The sequence below is a fragment of the Stegostoma tigrinum genome, chromosome 1 (genome assembly GCF_030684315.1).
Source record: "Stegostoma tigrinum isolate sSteTig4 chromosome 1, sSteTig4.hap1, whole genome shotgun sequence".
In the NCBI taxonomy this organism is placed as follows: domain Eukaryota; kingdom Metazoa; phylum Chordata; class Chondrichthyes; order Orectolobiformes; family Stegostomatidae; genus Stegostoma; species Stegostoma tigrinum.
In genome coordinates, this window is record NC_081354.1 from 67,561,574 (window position 1) to 67,581,392 (window position 19,819).

The window sequence follows — 19,819 nt, forward strand, 5'->3', positions numbered from 1 at the left end:
CTGGATGAACACAGCAGGCCAAGCAGCATCTTAGGAGCACAAAAGCTGATGTTTCGGGCCTGGACCCTTCATCAGAGAGGGGGATGGGGAGAGGATTCTGAAATAAATAGGGAGAGAGGGCAAGGCGGACTGAAGATGGATAGAGGATAAGATAGGTAGAGAAGAAAGTATGGGTGGGAAGGTAGGAAGGGGATAGGTCAGTCCAGGGAGGACGGACAGGTCAAGGGGTTGGGATGAGGTTAGTAGGCAGGAAATGGAGGTGCGGCTTGAGGTGGGAGGAGGGGATAGGTGAGAGGAAGAACAGGTTAGGCAGGCGGGGAAGAGCTTGGCTGGTTTTGGGATGCAGTGGGGGAATTGGAGATTTTGAAGCTGGTGAAATCCACATTGATGCCATTGGGTTCCCAAGCGGAATATGAGTTGCTGTTCCTGCAACCTACGGGTGGCATCATTATGGCACTGCACGAGGCCCAGGATGGACATGTCGACTTAAGGAATGGGAGGGGGAGTTAAAATGGTTCGTGACTGGGAGGTGCAGTTGTTTCCTGCGAACCGAGCGGAGGTGTTATGCAAAGCAGTCTCCAAGCCTCCACTTGGTTTCCCCAATGTAGAGGAAGCCACAACGGGTACAGTGGATGCAGTATACCACATTGGCGGATGTGCAGGTGAGCGTCTGCTTGATGTGGAAAGTCTTCTTGGGGCCTGGAATGGGCGTGAGGGAGATGGTGTGAGGGTAGGTGTAGCACTTCCTGCGGTTGCAGGGGCAAGTGTCTGGTGTGGTGGGGTTGGAGGGGAGTGTGGAGCGGACAAGGGGGTCGTGGTCTCTCCAGAAGGCAGACAAGGGTGGGGTGGAAAAAATGTCTTTAGTGGGTGGGGTCGGATTGTAGATGGCGGAAGTGTTGGAGGATGATGTGCTGTATCCAGAGGTTGGTGGGGTGGTACGTGAGGACTAGGGGGATTGTCTTATGGCGGTTATTGCAAGGGCAAGGTGTGGGGGATGAGGTGCAGGAAATGCGGGAGGCACGGTTGAGGGCATTTTCGACCACTCCGGGAGAGAAGTTGCAGACCTTGAAGAACAAGGACATCTGGGATGTGCAGGAGTGGAATGCCTCATCCTGGGAGCAGATGCGGCGGAGGCGAAGCAATTGGGAATAGGGGATGAAATTTTTGCAGGAAGGCGGGTGGGAGGAAGTGTATTCCAGGTAGCTGTGGGAGTCAGTGGGCTTGAAATGGACATCGGTTTGTAGGTGGTTGCCTGAGATGGAGACAGAAAGGTCCAGGAAGGTAAGGGATGTGTTGGAGATGGTCCAGGTGAACTTGAGGTTGGGGTGGCAGGTGTTGGGGAAATGGATAAACTGTTCGAGCTCCTCTGGGTAGCATGAGGCAGTGTCGATACAGTCATCAATGTAACGGAGGAAAAGGTGGGGTTTTGGGCCAGTGTAGGTGCGAAAGGGGGACTGTTCCACATAACCTACAAAGAGGCAGGTGTATGGGCACCCCCTTATTCTGTAAGAAGTGGGAGGAATCGAAAGAGAAGTTGTTGAGGCTGAGGTCGAGTTCGGCTAGGCAGCTGAGGGTTTCGGTGGAGGGGGACTGGTCCGGTCTACGGGACAGGAAGATGCGGAGGGTCTTAAGGTCATCTGCATAGGGAATGCAGGTGTATAGGGACTGGACGTCCATGGTGAAAATGAGGTGTTGGGGACTGGGGAATTGGAAGCGTTGCCCTTAACAGCATCCATTCCAGCTCACAAACCCATCTGCGGACACGGCTCCGCCGACACATATACCGCCACGCCCACACATACCCGGGGGAGCTGACACATACTCGACCACGCCCACATAGGCACCCACGCCCACACACCCTGCTGCGCCGACACATACTCGACTACGCCCACACAGACAACCACACACACACACCCGACCACGCCCACACACGCTCCGCTCCGCACGAACAGACTCGGCACCGTTTACACATACGCGGTCTGCCTATAAGTGGATAAGAGGGTCTCTGATGAAGGGTCTAGGCCCGAAACGTCAGCTTTTGTGCTCCTGCGATGCTGCTTAGCCTGCTGTGTTCATCCAGCCTCACATTTTATTGTCTTGGATTCTCCAGCATCTGCAGTTCCCATTATCTCTGCCTATAAGTGGTACCACCCACAACGACTCGGCCCTGCCCCTGTTTTACCGAGACCCGCCCCTGCGCTTACCGCCACGGCCGCCCCGCTCTGCGGTGTTACGTCGTGGCGTGCACCGCTGGAAGTGATGTAGAAACTTGGTCGCGCGGACGGAAGGTCAGATCCGGTGAGGGGGTGGGGTGTGCGGGCTACCGACTATGGACAGCCGTTTGCAGGAGATCCGAGAGCGGCAGAAACGGCGGCGTGAACTGTTAGCCCAGCAGGTGAGAGCCATTGTCTTCACACCCCCGGTGACAGTATTCCCGGGAGCACTTCAGATCCAGCGCCTGGTTTAAAAGGAGCGATCAGTTTAGGTACATCTGAGGCCGGGCTTCGGTGAGGCCGGCACAGGAGGTCGTTCATTCCACGGTGTTTGCACTAAATCTCAAAAAGAGCGATTCACCTGGCTTCTTTGTTCTGTCTGTAACCCTCCACGTAACCGTCCATCTCCCTTTCGGAAATTTCGATTGAACCTACCCGTTTTTTATTTCATTATTGTCATATCTATCTAAGTACAGGTGAAAAATTTTGTTTTTCGTGTCTTACGGCAGATCACAACATTAAAAGATACAAGGGTCATAGGGTGATTGAACAGAATGAGGAATGCAAAGTTACAGCTGCAAAGAAGGTGTGCAAAAGTAAGGTTAACACTAGATTTGAAGTTTGAGTTCCATTCACCTGTGTAATAAAGACAGGGGAAAAATGCTGTTCTTGAACCTGTTGATATATATGTTTAATGTGTTGTATCTTCTGAGGTTGGAAGAGAGTATAACTGGTGTAGGAGGGGTGTTTGATGTTGGCTGCTTTTCTGCGGCATTGCGAGTAGATGGAGTCAGTGGATGGAAGGTTGGCTTGTGTGATGGCCTGACCTGTATTCACAACTTAGTGTAGTTTCTTACAGTTCTAGGCACAGCAGTTGATGTGCTAAGCCATGATGCGTTCAGATAGAATGTTTTCTGTGGTGCATTTGTAAAGGTTGGTGAAGGTCCTTAAGGACTTGCTGAATTCCCTTAGCCTTCTGAGGAAGAAGAGGTGTTTTGCCACCTTGACTGCTGCATGAATTCATGCAGTCCAAGATGGATTGTTGGTTATGTTCTCTCCTAGGAAGTTGATGCTGTTACCCACCTCCATTGATGTAGATGTGTTCTCCTTGCTTTCTGAAGTCAATGATCAGCTCTTTAGTTTTGCTGACAGTAAGGGAAAGATTATCTTTGCACCATGTCACTGATTACTGTGTTCCTTTCCTGTATTGTATCTCATTGTTTTTTGATATTCAGCCTAATATGGTGGTGGTGTCAGCAAACTTGTTGATGGACTTCCTCAGGAGGCTAAGGGAATTTGGCAAGTCCTTAAGGACCCTCACCAACCTTTACAAATGCACCCAGGGAGTGGTGAGCCTGTGGAATTCACTACCATAAAGTGTTTGAGGCCAAAACATTGTATTTTCTAGAAGGAGGTAGAAATAGCGCTTGTAGCTGAAGGAATCGAGGAAAATGGGGGGAAAGATGGGATTATGGTAATGAACTTGATGACCAGCCGTAATCACGTTGAATGACGAAACATGCTTGAGGGGTTGAATGACTTCCCTTATGCACCTTCTGTGTTTTTGTGCAACTCCTATCTCTACAGATGCTGCCAAACCTGCTCAATTCCTCTGTACTTTTTTCAATTTGAATCAATCTATCTGCTGCTTTTGATAAGTCATCCAGTTGAGTGGTGCCTGCTGTCATTTGGTTTCATTCTTAATCGCACCTAAGGAACCACTCGAATGGTTTCTCTTCCTGCTCCAATCATTACTGCTGGTGTTCCTTAATGATCCTTCTTTGTTCCCCTTTGTACTGGCTGCTGCCTCTTGATGATATAATGTGAAAGCACATAAATGTTTCGCTTCCGCTCCTATACTCAGCTCTATCTTCCATCATCTCTTATGACTATCTACTGTGAGCTGCTCCTTCAACATCCAGTCCTGGATAAACAGGAAATTCCTCCAGTGAAGTATGTGGGATACTTAAACTAAGGTCTTCTGTCCTGACTACAAACTCCGTTCCCAATCCAAACACACCATTGCTCTCGCTGATAACTGTTTTTGTCCTTGGTTTGTTTAAACCCATGATGAACTTTTTAATTGCACATCTCTAAAACACCTACTTCCGTATTCCATGATATTGACTGTTTCAGCATCTGCCCCTTCCCCCACTCACATCTGCTGAAACTGTGCTCGTTTCTTTGTTATCAGTAGGCTTGACTATTCTCTCTTGTAAGTTCTTTCTGTAAAGTGTCTGCAGAATTTTGAATGTCATCAGATTTCCCAGTTAGTATGACATCTTGTTGATCACCCTGTCATTGCCAACCAACATTGGCTCCTAGTTAAACCAACTTTTACAGTGTTCATCCTTGTTATCGCTGAATGGCCTTGGCTCTTTCTGCCTTCTCTTCATCCGATCCATAACCCTTTGAGTTATCTGCATTACTCTCCTGGCCTTTTGTACATCTCATTTTTAATCACTCCTGCAGTGGTATTATTGCTAGACTGTTAATCCAAAGACCCTGGTAATGGTATAGGGAAGCTGCATTCAAATCCCACCATGACAGATGGTGGAATTTGAATTGAATAAATATCTGGAATTAAGAATCTAAAGATGACTGTGAATCCACTGTCATTTGTCAGGAAAAAAAAATCCAGTTCACTAAAGTCCTTTAGGAAAGGAAACTACCACCCTGACCTGGTCTAGCTTACATGTGATTCCATATCCACAGCAATGCTGTTGATTCTTAACTGCCCTCTGGGAAATTAGGGATGGGCAGTAAATACTGACCTAGTGTCCTAGCCAGAGATGCCCTCATCCCATGAACGAATAAATGAATAAAGAAAAAAAACTCCATTGATAGCCATGCATTCCGTTGCCAAGGCCCTAAACTCTGGAACTTTCTCCATTAATGTCAGCATGTCTCTCCCATTTCAGATATTCCTTATTTACTCTTTGGCCAGGTTCCCGACATAGCTGTGTATCATACTTTGTTTTATGCAGTGCCCAATGAAGTGTCTTGGGTTGTATTAAAAACAAAGATGTTTTATGCATAGAACTTTACTAAACGCTGTAAAATTTTCCAGCTGCTATAATGGGATTTCAAGATATCTTAGGATCATTAGTTCAGACCTCTTATGTCTAGTCTGTTAATCCAGTCACTGTACTATTGTGCCAAAAAAGTATTGCAGTTTAGTGATAAATTAAAATTTCATACAATATTACTGTAGACTGTCCTTTTTAAAATGTGTTTTGCTGAATTTTGATTTTTTTTGTGCAATCTAATGTGAAATTTTACAAAGTTTTCTGCTTCTTAGCTAGGAGCTGAAAGCGCAGACAATATTGGAGCAGTCCTGAACAGTAAGGAAGAACAGAGGGAGATCGCTGAAACCAGGGAAACTTGCAGGTTAGTTTGAAGGCAACTGTTGTTTGAACCTTCTTATTTTGCATCAAATAAGATAAAATAGGAGATTGTGGTAGTTGGTTAAACACTTTGTAGATACTGTGAAGCTGTAAACTCCCTCTTCCTCATCTGAATGCAAAACCTTTTTGCAATGGAATATTCAAAGACTAATTCCAGAAAGCAACTGAATGTGTTATCTTGTACCATCTTGGATAAATACCGTGTAATTTTTAAGCGGGATATATAGGTGTTTTTAATTGTTTTTGATGATATTCCTTTATTCCTCAGCTGGTGCTCCTTTCAGTTGTTTTAGCCATGAGAGACAAACAACAAAATCAAAGTAGCGTTCCCTTTGTTATGCCCCTCTTGCACATTTGCTGTATTTCTTCCCTTCTTTGGGAAAGTCTCCCGCTAAGATCACTAATTATATAAGTAAAGACTTGCAGCTTTAATGTGCCTCCTATGGTATTTTATTCTGATCCAGAATATTTGTTTTAATTAAGTAATTGAATTAATCTTGTTCTGCCAACTTTCAGAAACCCAGATATGTATTCTAAAATTCTTATTTTGTGTTGCTTAACCTGTCAGTTTTAAGTCTGGTTAAAGTGTTTTTGCGTACACACTGGCACAGGCTGGCTTTCTAACTCAGGTTAGCTGGGCTTTACTATATGTTTCTTAACTCTAGTTTGCACAGCATTATTTTACACATAGTCATCTGATCCTTTGGAGTTGCTGAGAACTTTTTTTTCCAATCAATTAAATACCTTCAGTTTTTGGAAGAATAAAGTAATTCTCCTATCTTCTCTCTGCCATTTTAAGAACAAAGGCACTGAGGCACAGTTAACTATATAATTCTTGTGGCTGGCTGCATATCAGTCCACCATTATTGATCCCAGGTGTGTAGTTTAAAAGGGCTCTTTAAAAAGTACATTTCCAAGTTTTATTTTAGCTTGTATATCAAACTCAAGGTTTTTTTGCAAAATGTTCTTGTGTATAGTTATATAATTTTATTATAACAACAATGTTTCATATTTTAATTATTTCTATTCGTGCTCCAAATGTTCTCTAATCCATGCAAGTGTATGAAGTACAGGATCTGCTCCGTATAAATAAACTTTACTTTCAGATAAAGCTAGACAATAATATTGAAAACAATCTAAGCTTGAGGCAAATTGAATATTGATTTTAAGGATGCAATGTTGGCTGAACAAAGCAACAGTTACAGCAAAACTTGTTACAGTTTTGAATATTCATCTTTATGTAAGAATTACAGGTTCTAACCTGTGGAATGAAGTAAAAATTCAAAGCATTTTCTGGGCATTTGTGATACAGCTGATTCCAAGAGCTAGGTGTGTGAGAGAAAAGCTGTTATGATGAAATTGCTATTTTATGAAATGCTGAGAGTTATGGTATCTGTCTCTGTTCTTTTGGAACTGAAGTCTGTTTTGATATTTTATGGCCTGCAGAGATAGAAAATCAAAGCCATGTCTTTAAAGGAGTCCTTTTTCTTGCAGTGGAAGGCATACATTTTTAAAACTGATCTTGTAATAAACTAAACTCATCGAGTCAACTTATTCTACTGTTTCTATAATTGTAAACACTTTTAAGTGAAGAAACAGAGAAATTGACCAATTTAATCTGTATAATTTAGTACTTATTTTCCTACAACTGACATATAAAATATTTGGTTGTCTAAAACTGAAGGTTGTGCCTTTCTTTTAAATATTTGAATTTTATCTACCTCTTTTAATAATTGGGACTTCCTCTATTATACCTCAAGAATATCGCTAATATACAAGGATGATATTTATTTTCCAATGATTGAAACTTGTGGCCTCTGGGATCTGTGGCCTCTGTCCTAAATATTGTTTTGAGTGAATTTGTAGCTATGCTGGTGCAAAATAAAATAAATCACGTGGTGTAGATTTTCTGAGTTGCATTCTGTTTTAACTACAGAGATTCTATTCATTCCCATTTGGGTGACAATCTAATTTTGAACAACAATATGTTGGCACCAGTACAACAGTTGGAGTTGATGCAATATTCTCCATTCTAATGTTATACAATGATATACTGAGCTACTCCACTTAGCACAGCAAATCCCAGTCCATTGGCTTGTAAATTTATATTGTGTCAATATGCACACAGCCAGGCTACACTTGGACTACTTTGTTTTCTATTAAATTACAAACGCCACTGTACATATGCATGCACTTAATGCAAATGCCAGCATTAGTTAATGCATCTTGTTTTTACCATTTAATGATATGGTGAAACTATGTGCAATTAAATTATGAGCAGTTTTGTTCTGTTGACTCTCCTTAACAAGACACTGAGTTGATACTGGCTCAGCCCAATATATGATGAACTTTTCAATTGCACATCTCTAAAACACCTACTTCTGTATACCATGACATTGACTGTTTCAGCATCTGCTCCTTCCTCCCCTCACATCTGCTGCCCATAGGAAAGATTTTTGAACAGTCATTTTAGGGACTGGATTGGGCCCGAGTCCCCTGGTAGCAGTTTTTAATTGTGAAGGGGGTGGTGAAAAGACTTGCATTATTGGATGGAAATTTATCCCTTGATATACTGACAGAATTTGTTAAAATATTATTTCCTCAGTAAGTGGATTGACGAATCCTGTTCCTCTCCAACACGTAATGGAGTTGACCTGAAAAGTGTTACCTATTTTCTTTGTATAGTCGGACTAATTGCTAAACTGACTTGATTGTCAGTATTTTGTTCTTAAATTCTCACAAGTTTCAAACGTTGCACTCATTTGAAATAGTATAGTGAGTACTTTTATAACTGAAAACTATCTGTTTTTAGATACATAGAGGTTGAACAGATTGAAGAAAAGGTATAGATCAAAATTACATTTATCATGAAGCTGGTAAGCGCTGTTTGATGTAAAGAGCTGATGGGGATAAGCTGGACTGAAGCTAAAGAGTTCATAAGAGCAATAATAGCAATTCCTGACAGTGCTAAAATAATTTTTGACTAAAGTTGCCTTTTCGATTAATCATGACCAAACAATCTACTTCTGGAGGGATAAAATCAAATTTATCTATATTAATTAAATTGCACTTACTGCTCACTCCACCCTGATGTTGTCATTAAATAGCTATTAATTCTTATTTTAGTAGCTATGAAATAATAGCACTGAGTCTAATCTAACTTATTTGAACTAAATATATACTGGCAGCTTAATACATTAGTTCAGATTTGTCAAAAGTCATTTCAGGTCACAAGAATTTATAACTACAATTCTTGTGTATTGTAAATATATTTTCTGGGTAGAGAGTTGACGACATTGTGTAGTTGCTGCTAGAGGTATTTGTGTCTCAACAGCAAGTGGCAAATCTTGTGGCTTCTCACTATCAATTTTATTTTCAATTAGGTAGCAGATAATCTCCTACAATGCCATACTGTAGGATGTCTGAACTTTTTTTGATGGCAGTCTATCTGAAGTGTATTGATATAAATGTAAGTTGATGATCAACCTGTAGAAAACCTCTCAATTTCGGCAAAAATGGTCTATAATGACTTTTGCGCCAATATTCGGAGTGAATATAAATCTTTGGATAACACGGCTGATGTTAAATGTTTGGCATACCCAGTATTTTTTAACATTGGATGTTGTTGAAACCTACTCACATGCAACTTTTATGTAACAAAATAACATTGCTCTCTGGGACCTTCAAAATGAAGTGCTGGGGAAAGTCGAGTCTGACAGCATTTGTGGAGAGACAAACAGTTAACGTTGCCAATCCAGTATAACTTATTCAAACCAGGATGTGCTTTTGTTATTCTTTCTTTTTTTTGTGCTGTTTATTACAGTTTTAAATGTTTATTGTTTCCTGTAGGGTTGTAAGCAAATTTTGTTAATATCATTTACGTTGTCAGACTTGATTCAGAAGTTTATGCTTGCAGATAGACTAGGAGAAGCATCGGAGCTGCTATTTGTCCAAAAAGAGTGAATAACCTTGTGCAGAATTCTGCTTTTTGTCACTCTTTGCTGATTAATGACTACAAGATTATGTGGAAAATAAATGCGGTGAAATTAAAGATTGGATTTGTCTGCATCTGCGGTGCATGTTACGCTTGGATAGCATGATGACATGCTACATGGCGTGCAGTCTAAGTGCACCAGTAAGCAAAAGTCATTAGTTGGGCTTGGAATGCTGCTAGTGTGAATGACTGAACTAACACAAGAAGCAGCAATTAAATAATGAATGATATTTAAGCAAGAATAATTGTTCTTCTCCCTTTTGTTCTTAATCGTATAAATCAGGACTCCACCATTTGTGTGGTTACCCTTGGTTTAAAAGTGTTTTATAAAGAGGCTGGAAATCATGCTGCATTGTAATTAATCCCAAAGGAATGAAGTTAAATGTGTCTATATCTAGTCGAGAATGATAGGTGTTGTTCTCTTTATATGGGTTTTGTGCAAGTTAAGTTTGAAATTGTCATGTGTTTTGACAACCTCAAAATTTTAGCTACAGTTGTGTTTTGAGACTGAGTAAAGTATAGAAAATGTGAGATAGGTATATTGCTGGTAGCTTTATTGAGATCGGGGTTGAGATGCTGTTTGCTATGATCTATTAGTGATTGGTGACTATGTTTAAAATAAAACCTAAATATTTTGTTTTCTAATGATACACGTTACCTCCGTGCTCCAAAATATACTTGCTGCTTTATCTGACATGGTGCAATTATTTATGTCCCTTTGCAGTTGAACTAAAATAGCATTCCCCCAATAATTTTTATTAAATTTGGTCAATTTCGTATTTACCAAGGAAAAGCACTCCAGTTAACACCATGAATGAAAAAAACACTCAGGTCAGGGAGGCGAGGATCATTTTTCCTGAGCATGTTGCATCTTTTTTTGTAGTAGTATTTGGAGGACTAAATGCTATTTCTTCTGCTACACTTAAAAATGCCTTACATTTGACGTTGAGCATTTCGTATTTACCTATGGAACAAAACAGTTTTTTTTAGGAACTGCAGTTAACATACTAAATGTTTGCAGCGAGTTATCAAATTGAATGTGTTTTATACAATTCAGTACAGTTCTGTCACCATCAGCTTTTTGTGTAAAAAGAAAAATCTTGATCACTTAATAAAAGATTTGGGATTAAGCTTCCTTTCCTATTTCCCTATTTTACAGTCATTGTGCATCAAGAATATGCACCAACTTTGTGTGCAGATATTTGTTTATGAAATTTCTAGTTGAAAGTTGCACTTTTTAGTGAGAAGTCCAATTTAGTCAAAACACAACAATATTAGATTATGATACATATTTGTTTCCTTTTTTTAAAGGAGCAGACTCTTTTGGTGAGTACTTCTAGAAAAATTTATTTCTCCAATGGAATGATGGAGACTGCAGCTTTAATATTGGGAAACTCCTGTGGCGGGATTATCAGTTTAAAAATCCATAGTCAATTTAAGATTAAGCTTTTGGTTGAACAAATTGCAAGTGCATTTTTGGATTGTGACAGAGTTCTGAAAATCATAGCATTTATTAAATTTAATTTAAGTGGAGCATTGTTAAGTATCCTCTATCCCCGCCCTACTCAGTAATTGTATTTTATATATGAATTAATGCTTTTCATCCCATATTAAAGCTCCATTTGTCCCCAGTAGTTTAAACTCCGTAATTTGTTGTAGCACGATTATTTTATGCTTCATGCTTTAATTTACAGAGTGTGATAAATATTTGATAGTGTAGCTCACTTGTGTAAATTAATTTGTAAGGGAGGGATAAGAAAGGTGATTCATTTGCAAAATTTACAGTCTTAGCAAAGCTATTTGGGTCACTTGTACTGATTACTACCTCTGTAGTATATTTTGCATGTGCATGTAAGTGGAATATTCTTACATTTATAATTTATTTCAACTGATATATTTTTAAACATAGCTTGTTTTGTTTGATGCTTCTAGGGCAACATATGACACGTCTGCACCGACCGCCAAGCGTAAATTTCAAGAAGATGGGGAAGCTAGTGAAGAAGAATTTGAAGAATACAAAGTAAATATAGCACTGCAATATCTTGTTTTCATTTCCATCCTCCTGGCTAAAATGAACACAGACTATTCAATTTATTTTACCTGGCCTCTTCCATATTAAGGAAACATTGAATGTAAGCTATAAAATATTTATAACAAAACATGATTTATAATTTAGCATCTGAAACTTCTCACTGAATGTTTATCTGAATAAAGACTTCCTCTGCAAATTTAAAATTCTGCTAAAACTGCGATAGGAATCTAATATACTGTTTGTTTTTTGAGAGTTGCATTTGTTTGCAATCTGTTAACCTAAACGGAATGTATTGTTTTTAAAACTATTTGTTCCTGCGAGTTCAGTTTTTTCTGGCTATTCCAGTATCTGTTGCTCATAACTTGAGACGGTATGCTGCTGTGGTCTGCAGTTAGGAAGTCCAGGATTGCTGATCCAGCGATGATGATGATGATGATGATATGATGCCACATGGCACATCGGTTAGCAAATTAGAAACATTTAGTATTGATGAGTCCTTGGCAGCGTGGATTAGAAGTTGGCTAAGAGATAGGAAACGGAGGGTAGGTATAGAGGGACTAAAACTGAAGACAAATTGAAAATGCCATTTCCCCACAGGTTGGGACCCTTGCCTTTTCTGATTTATCTGTTTGTACATTCTTCCCCCGTCTGTGAGAGTTTCCTCCCACAGGTCAAAGATGTGCAGGTTAGGTGAATTGGCCATGCTAAATTGCCCTGTTGTGTCCAGGGATGTGCAGGCTAGCTGGGTTATCCATGAGAAATGCAATGTTACAGAAATAGTGCAGGAGGGTGTGCTTGAGTGGGATCCTTTTCAGAGGGTTGGTGTTGACTTGATGAGCTGAATGACCTGCTTCCACACTGTAGGGATTCTGTTCTATTCTGGAATTTATTCATCTAAATGATTGGAGATGGTGTTGAGGGCAAAATCTTTAAACTTGTAGATGATATGAGATAGGGAGAATTGTGAGGATAACACTGAGTTGCTACAGAGAGACATTGAGAAGTTGGCCAAATGGGCAGGCACTTGACAGATGAATTTCAATATAGGCAAATATGACTTAATATATATTGTAGAAGACACTTAAAGGGACAGCACAGGCTCGGTGCTGTGCTTCTGAGACTTTATAAAGCTCTAGTTAGGCCCCATTTAGAATACTGTGTCCAATTTTGGGCCCCACACCTCCGGAAGGACATACTGGCCCTGGAGCATGTCCACCGGATATTCACACGGATGATCCCTGGAATGGTAGGCCTAACATACGATGAACGGCTGAGGATCCTGGGATTGTGTTCATTAGAGTTTAGAAGTTTGAGGGGAGATCTAATAGAAACTTACAAGATAATGCATGGCTTAGAAAGGGTGGACGCTGGAATGTTGTTTCCGTTAGGCGGGGAGACTAGGACCTGTGGGCACAGCCTTAGACTTAGAGGTGGTCAATTTAGAATAGAAATGAGGAGACATTTCTTCAGCCAGAGAGTGGTGGTCCTGTGGAATTCATTGCCACGGAGTGCACCGGAGGCTGGGACGTTAAATGTCTTCAAGGCAGAGATTGATAAATTCTTGATCTCGCAAGGAATTAAAGGCTACGGGGACAGTGCAGGTAAGTGGAGTTGAAATGCCCATCAGCCATGATTAAATGGCAGAGTGGACTGGATTTGCTGAATGGTCGTACTTCCACTCCTGTGTCATAAGGTCTTATGGTCAATGGTACAACTTTGAGGTTAGTTCAAAGAGACATACTAGAATGATACCTGGGATGAGGGATTTTAGGTAAAAGGAAAGATTAGAGAAATTGGGCTTGTTTTCATTGGGGCATTAAAGGGTGACCTGATTTGGGGTGTTAAAAATTATGAACAATTTTGGAATGGTAAAGAATGATATTCTATTCCCACAAGTTAATGTATCACTAACTTGGGATCACCACTGTCAGCAAGGGAGCTGGGAATGCGATGAAGCAAAACTTCTTTACTCAGTTGTTAGGGATTTGGAATGTGCTGTCTGGAGTGTGATAGAGGAAGGTTCCAGAGGATGATTCAAAAGACAGCTGAATGTACATTTGAAAGTGATGAATTTGGAGGCCTACAGAAATAGGGCTGAAGAATGGGACTAACTGGATAGTTCTTGGGAGCCACTATAAATACAGTGGGTCAAATAACCTCCTTCTGTATTGTAAAATTCTATGATTCTAATTACATATTTCCTACTCGTGATGGTATTGAAGGTCAACTGGCGACTGGTGCAGTGCTTAGTGCCTACTTTTCTTCTGCTTCTATGCAAAAAAAGCATGTAGATTTGGAAGGTTCTGTTGAAAGAGCCTTGTTGCAGTACATTGGTTGTATAGAGAGCAAATGTTTATGGTGGTTTGTGTAGAAGACCAGCTCATCATCACCCATTCGTGGGCAACTAGGGATGAGCAGTAAATGCTGGCTAGCGAACAGTGCTCATGAAAAAAAAAGGAGCTCATCAAGCAGGCTTCGAACAGACTCTTGCTGTAGGGTCCCATCTCCAAAGACCTTCAATGTGTTTTCATCTCCCTAATAATTCTTATCTTTTCTGGAGTTTCTGTATTTCAGTTCTTCCAACTAGGTAACCACGATGAAGGTGAGCATTCCCTTCTTGTCAAATCACCTGCAGCCTTTAATATATTTCAATACACAATCTTTCCCTAACACGTTTCGTTATCTTGCTGGGTAACATCCTCAGCGTAGCCTCCGATGAAGTTTCGGTGTGATTTCCTGCCTGGTTTTTAAACTCTGGGGTCCGTTGAGATGGATTGCCTCACTTCCAGGTTTCCTTTGAGTGGAATATATATGGGGTCGAGTTCCATGTGTGTATTAATAACCTGCTTCGTGGAGTGCCTTGTTTCTAGGAATTCTGGTGCTTGTCCCAGAATCTTGGTGCTGTCCCAGTCAAAGTGGTTATCTCTCGTCTATGCTGCTCCTCGGTTATTAACGTCCAAAAGCACAGCAATAGACTCCATATTGTTATAAAGATATTATCTAAAATATTAATTTATTATGTCATTAGTTGGGCATGTACCTTGAATCTTTTGGAAAGAGCACCTTTTATAAGCAAAGGAGACTAGCAATGCAAAAAATAAGCTGTGGAGCTGGAGGATCATGCAGCATCAGAGGAGCAGGAAAGCTGTCGTTTTGGATTGGGACCCTTCTTCAGAAAGGGTCCTGACCCTTTCTTTTTCTGAAGAAGAGTCCTGACCAGAAACGTCAACTTTCCTGCTCCTCTGATGCTACGTGGCCTGCTGTGTCCCTCTAGCTCCACACTGTGTTATCTCAGACTCCAGCATCGGCAGTTCCTACTACCCCTCAAAGAATAAGCTGCTTGGCATCGACACAAAGTCTGCACAGTTTCACGAAGAGATCAGTTTATGGGTGTAAAAATACTGATTTTTGAATACAAACTGTGAGAACTTGCCATGTCGACAGAAGCCTTTTTCCCCTGTTTCTCTCTCCAAAAGGCATCTAATCAAAGTTTGAAAACCCTCTGGAAGACTTCCTCATTGCAACCGAAGGATTCTTCAAGAGGAAGACTGATCCTGTACCACTATCTGAAGGAAAATAGAACTCAATCAGCCAAACTGATCCAGGAAGAAAAGCCAGCTCCAAAAGTTTGTGTTGTCAAGTGGCTTGGGCTGTAAACTAACATTTTATGAACCACGTCTTTCCAAGTTTCACTGTTACTTGGGCAAAGTACTTTTAAGATAACATCTCTGCACAGTTTTATGCTTTTTTTTCCAGGCAGGAAAACATTATCTATTAATTTTGAAGAGTAATTGAATACATTTGTACCTCTTCAATTTTTTTTAATAATCTTTCCCTGAATAATTTATTGTGGCAGTAAATCAGTTATTTGCAAAATTAAGGAGCCTGGCTGACTTGTTTCTGGTAGTACTGAACTGTATATAGTATAATGTGTGCGTGCAGATATTTGGTGTTATCATCTCTTTTAAAATTAAAATTTTGTAGTGGTCATTGGCAAAGTAGGATAAGGAAAACAGTCGCGTCACCCCTGCTAAATGTGTCGCTGTGATCTTATACTGAAGAGTTCCAGCTGTATTGCATCACTATCTCTTTTAAATTCTCCACTGTTGAATTGCCAGACTGCTTGTCTGATATCTAGTACTGAATAAGCATAAATTTTCTATTGAATTTTGAGAAAACTGATGGTTGCAGTTTATACTTGCTGCTTCAAACTTCACTCCCTAGTTATCAACTCCATTCTCCTCCCTCATATTAGCCTTGAGATTAAACTAGTCCGGTCATAGCTTCAGTTTCAAATTTGACCTCATGTTTCTGCTGTTGCTAAAACTGTTTCCATCTGGGTAATATCACCTGACTTTTCCCTGTTTCAGCTGAACCCTTGATTCATACTTCTAGACTGTACTATTGCAATGCAGTCCTAGCTGCTGTCCCACATTCTACCTTGCTCCAACTTAAGGTTATTCAGAATTTTGCTATCCATGTCTTAACTTGTTACCAGCCTGATTCCCCTGTTTCCCTGTGCTTGCTGCCCTACTTTTAGTTTCCAGTCAAGAACAGTTGGTTTTAAAATCCTTTTTTTTTCAAGCTCTTATCCCCTCCTGTCACGATAATCTCCACCATGCCCCAATCTACAGCAATCCTGGCTACTTGACCATCCCTGATTTTGATTACTGTACAATTTGTTGATGGGCCATCAGTTGCCTTGACCCCAAGCTGTAGAATTCCTTCCTGACACTTATTTGGCCCTCCCTCACTCACTGGCTTTAAGACATTTTTTAATCCACCAATTTGACAAAGTTTTTGGTGATCTGGCCTAATATTCCCTTATTGTTCTATGTCACTGGGTTGCATAATGCACCTGGTGAAATGATTTGGCTTGTTTTAATGTAGATGATCTATAAATAAAATATTTTACTGTAGAATGTGCTTTTGGCCTTATATAATGAAGTTTGATTTTCTATTCTTGACCTGTGACTAATGTCTGTCATTCTTGCATTATTTCAGCAAATATTTTCCATTGCCTATGTATGACCAAAATATTCTTCATAGCACAACATGATAACTTGTACATTCTGTCTTTCTAGATTACCTCAATCTCCATTACATTAGAACATAGAACAGAACAGCACAGGATCAGGCCCTTCAATCCATATTGTCTGTCTCAACCATGACCCCATTCTAACTAATCCCAGCTGCCGACATGTGGTCCGTATCCTTCTATTTCCTGCCTGTTAATGTGTCTATCTGGATGCCTTTTAAATGTTGCTTTCATGTGAGACTGAAATGAGACGACATTTCTTCAGCCAGAGAGTCGTGGGCTTGTGGAATTCAGTGCCACGGAGTGCAGTGGAGGCTGGGACGTTGAATGCCTTCAAGGCAGAGATCGACAAATTCTTGATCTCAGAAGGAATCAAGGGCTACAGGGAGAGTGCAGGGAAGTGGAGTTGGAATGCCCATCAGCCATGATTTAAATGGTGGAGTGGACTTGATGGGCCGAATGGCCTTACTTCCACTCCTATTTCTTATGGTCTTATGTCTGCTTCTGTCACCATGCTTGGTAACATATCCCAGATACCTACCACCAGTTTCTTATTTTCAAAAAATCTTTCCTTGCCCATCTCCTTTAATCTTCTCTCCATCACCTTAAAATACGCCCTCTAGTATTTGACATTCCAACTATCTATGCCTCTCATAATTTCACATGATTCTATATCTGTCCAATCAACTGACCTATTTAAACGGGCAGTTCTCTAACACATGTGTGGCATGTGTATTGTACAACAGTTCAATAAATTGTATTCTTCTAAGTGCAAGAACAATATGTTTTCTTGGGAAATGTAGGTGAGAGAATAGAAGTTTGATCGGGGAAGTGGATGTTCAGTTACAGGTAACACAAGAACATGTAACTCTGAATGGAAAAGAAACAGTACTCAAAGACTCTCAAAAAGAAGAATTTCTAACTTGAGCAAAGATCTAGAGCCAACTGACCACCTACTAAATGGAGAATCTTCACGATCAACAGTGTGCTATCTCCAAACTCAAAAGAATTGAGAAAGTCACCTCATTCCACCTTTTGAGATTCAGATGTTTGATCCACAGAATTTGTTCCCTTTTGCTTGTTTTCTCTATTCAGAATTATTCTGCAGAAATGTCTTTTTTTTTTCCAATTTGTGAATGAATATGTGCTCATTTGGATTTAATGAGGGTATATCCTAAGTTTGGTTCTCTTGATGATTCATGGAACCTGGTTTGAATTTTCTTTGTCTCGGTGGTTAAGTGGTCATTTATATGTTTGTGATGGCTCATGGAATGGCGAAGATTGATTTCTCGCACCCTCTTCCCATCAATGTTGTGACATGAAAATAGAACATTCTTGAATCAGCTCGCAAGGACATTGCTTATAATTAAGCTATTGAAATTTATTGTTGGGTTAAAATAATTAAACCAACAGTTGTTAATATATAATATCTACTTAGAGAATAGGTAATTTATTTTCAGGTTTTCTTTCAGTCTCTGGGTTCTCTTTTTGGTCTTCAGATTTGGATAAAATATATTTGAGACTGTTAAATCATTGCTCTTTAATGGGTTAGTCACTTCTGTATCTGCTGACTGTCAACACAGAAATAAGTATTTGCATTTGATGAAATAAGTTATTAGGGACTGTTGGCCATTTGTTCCTCTTACAATATGCATGCGTATTTAAATAAATGAATACCTGTTGTTCAAAAAGAAGCAAATGCACAAAAGATTAGAAGCAGAGTATTTAAAAATATTATTAATGAATGCATAATTTTCTTCTTTACAAATTAATGATAGAAGTTAAACAATTAAGCATATGTGAAACATCTTCTGGGGTTTGAGTGTGCAAGATATTTTCTACTGAGATTTGTACTTGTGGCCCAAATTGCATCACTTGATTACATCAGTGGCGAGTCAGCAACTTTAGGAAAGTGCTGATCTAAATGAACCATAAAACTGACCAGACTATTGAGCTGCATCCCCTTTAAGACTTCCCTATGTCAAGGAGCTCAGGTGGATTAATGTTGTGATAACCTCGCTGGCAAGTGTATTTCCTGGGTTCAGCTAGTTGTGGTTTGCCATTAGTGCTCTCTGAATGCACATGTCTGCACTTCATCAGTGACATGACCAAATAGTTATGGAGTGACTTTTGAAATGTTCTTTGGGATCAGAATTGTGATATTTAACCCAATCCAAAGAATTTTTACTTTAAAAATGAAAACAAAGACAGCATTGAATCTTGATCAAATTATTATAAACAGTCTATGAAAGTAAGATACTGTATTCTAATCAGTTTCCAACTGTGCAGGAATGAATGCAGTAAATCTTTAAAGGGTAAGCTGTTTCTAGAATCTTCATGTTTTGATGTTCACAAAAATTATTTTGACAGGATGAAGTGGTGGAAGAAGAAGAAACAGAAATGCAATATAATGAGGAAATTTATAAGGATTCCAGCACATTCTTAAAGGTAAATCTATTTCAGTTACTTTATTTGAGCTTTATGCAATAATTTAAGCTATAAGCTATCAAAATTCTGAAAACACTTGTGAATTTAAATAATACTTTTCCCTGCCTATTTTTACAAGTGTGTAATGGCTTAAAGCCATTTTTGCTATATTGGTATTCTGTGGTGTTTTGAATATGTATTCACAAGGTGAGAGTCATACAGGCAACCCAACATGTATATCTTTAATCCCAGCTGCTGTGAGAATGGTGATTGTAGGATGACATGTAACCTTTATAGTGCTGCTTTGGCGATTTGGTGACAAATATGTACCAATTCTGAACATAATTTTTTTAAAGTGAAAATCATACAAAATCAATTCAAAATTTAAAAACTAGAAAGAATTGCAGATGCTGTAAATCAGAAACAAAAACAAGTTTCTGGAAAAGCTCAGCAAGTGTGGCAGCATCTATCAAGAGTTAATGTTTTGGACCCGAAACGCTAACTCTGATTTGTCTTCTCAAAATCAGTTCAGCTGCTTTGACATCTCAATTTTAAATATTTTGAACAAAAGTTGCCATGGAGCTGTTTCATTATACAAAAACATAATTTCTTCTCCAGACAGACTGAAGTGGAGTAACAGACACAGTGCATTTTGTCCTCATTTTTCAACCTCTGCTACAATAATATTGAAGCCATATAAAGACGTGA

At 39.7% G+C, this 19,819-nt stretch overlaps 1 protein-coding gene across 2 annotated transcripts in view; it reads left to right on the top strand.

The window, feature by feature from the left end:
- The first annotated feature begins 1,980 nt into the window (after nt 1-1,980).
- mettl14 (methyltransferase 14, N6-adenosine-methyltransferase subunit) overlaps nt 1,981-19,819 on the top strand; it is a 48,410-nt gene continuing 30,571 nt past the window's right edge. The window contains exons 1-5 of one of the 2 annotated variants that reach the window (XM_059646074.1): nt 1,982-2,395; nt 5,515-5,603; nt 10,926-10,940; nt 11,547-11,634; nt 19,055-19,132. In XM_059646074.1, the coding sequence (XP_059502057.1) occupies nt 2,330-2,395; nt 5,515-5,603; nt 10,926-10,940; nt 11,547-11,634; nt 19,055-19,132 (336 nt within the window). In that variant the 5' untranslated portion in view covers nt 1,982-2,329. Of the gene's footprint in view, nt 2,396-5,514; nt 5,604-10,925; nt 10,941-11,546; nt 11,635-19,054; nt 19,133-19,819 lie in introns of both variants that reach the window. The other variant, XM_059646078.1, reaches the window with a different exon arrangement.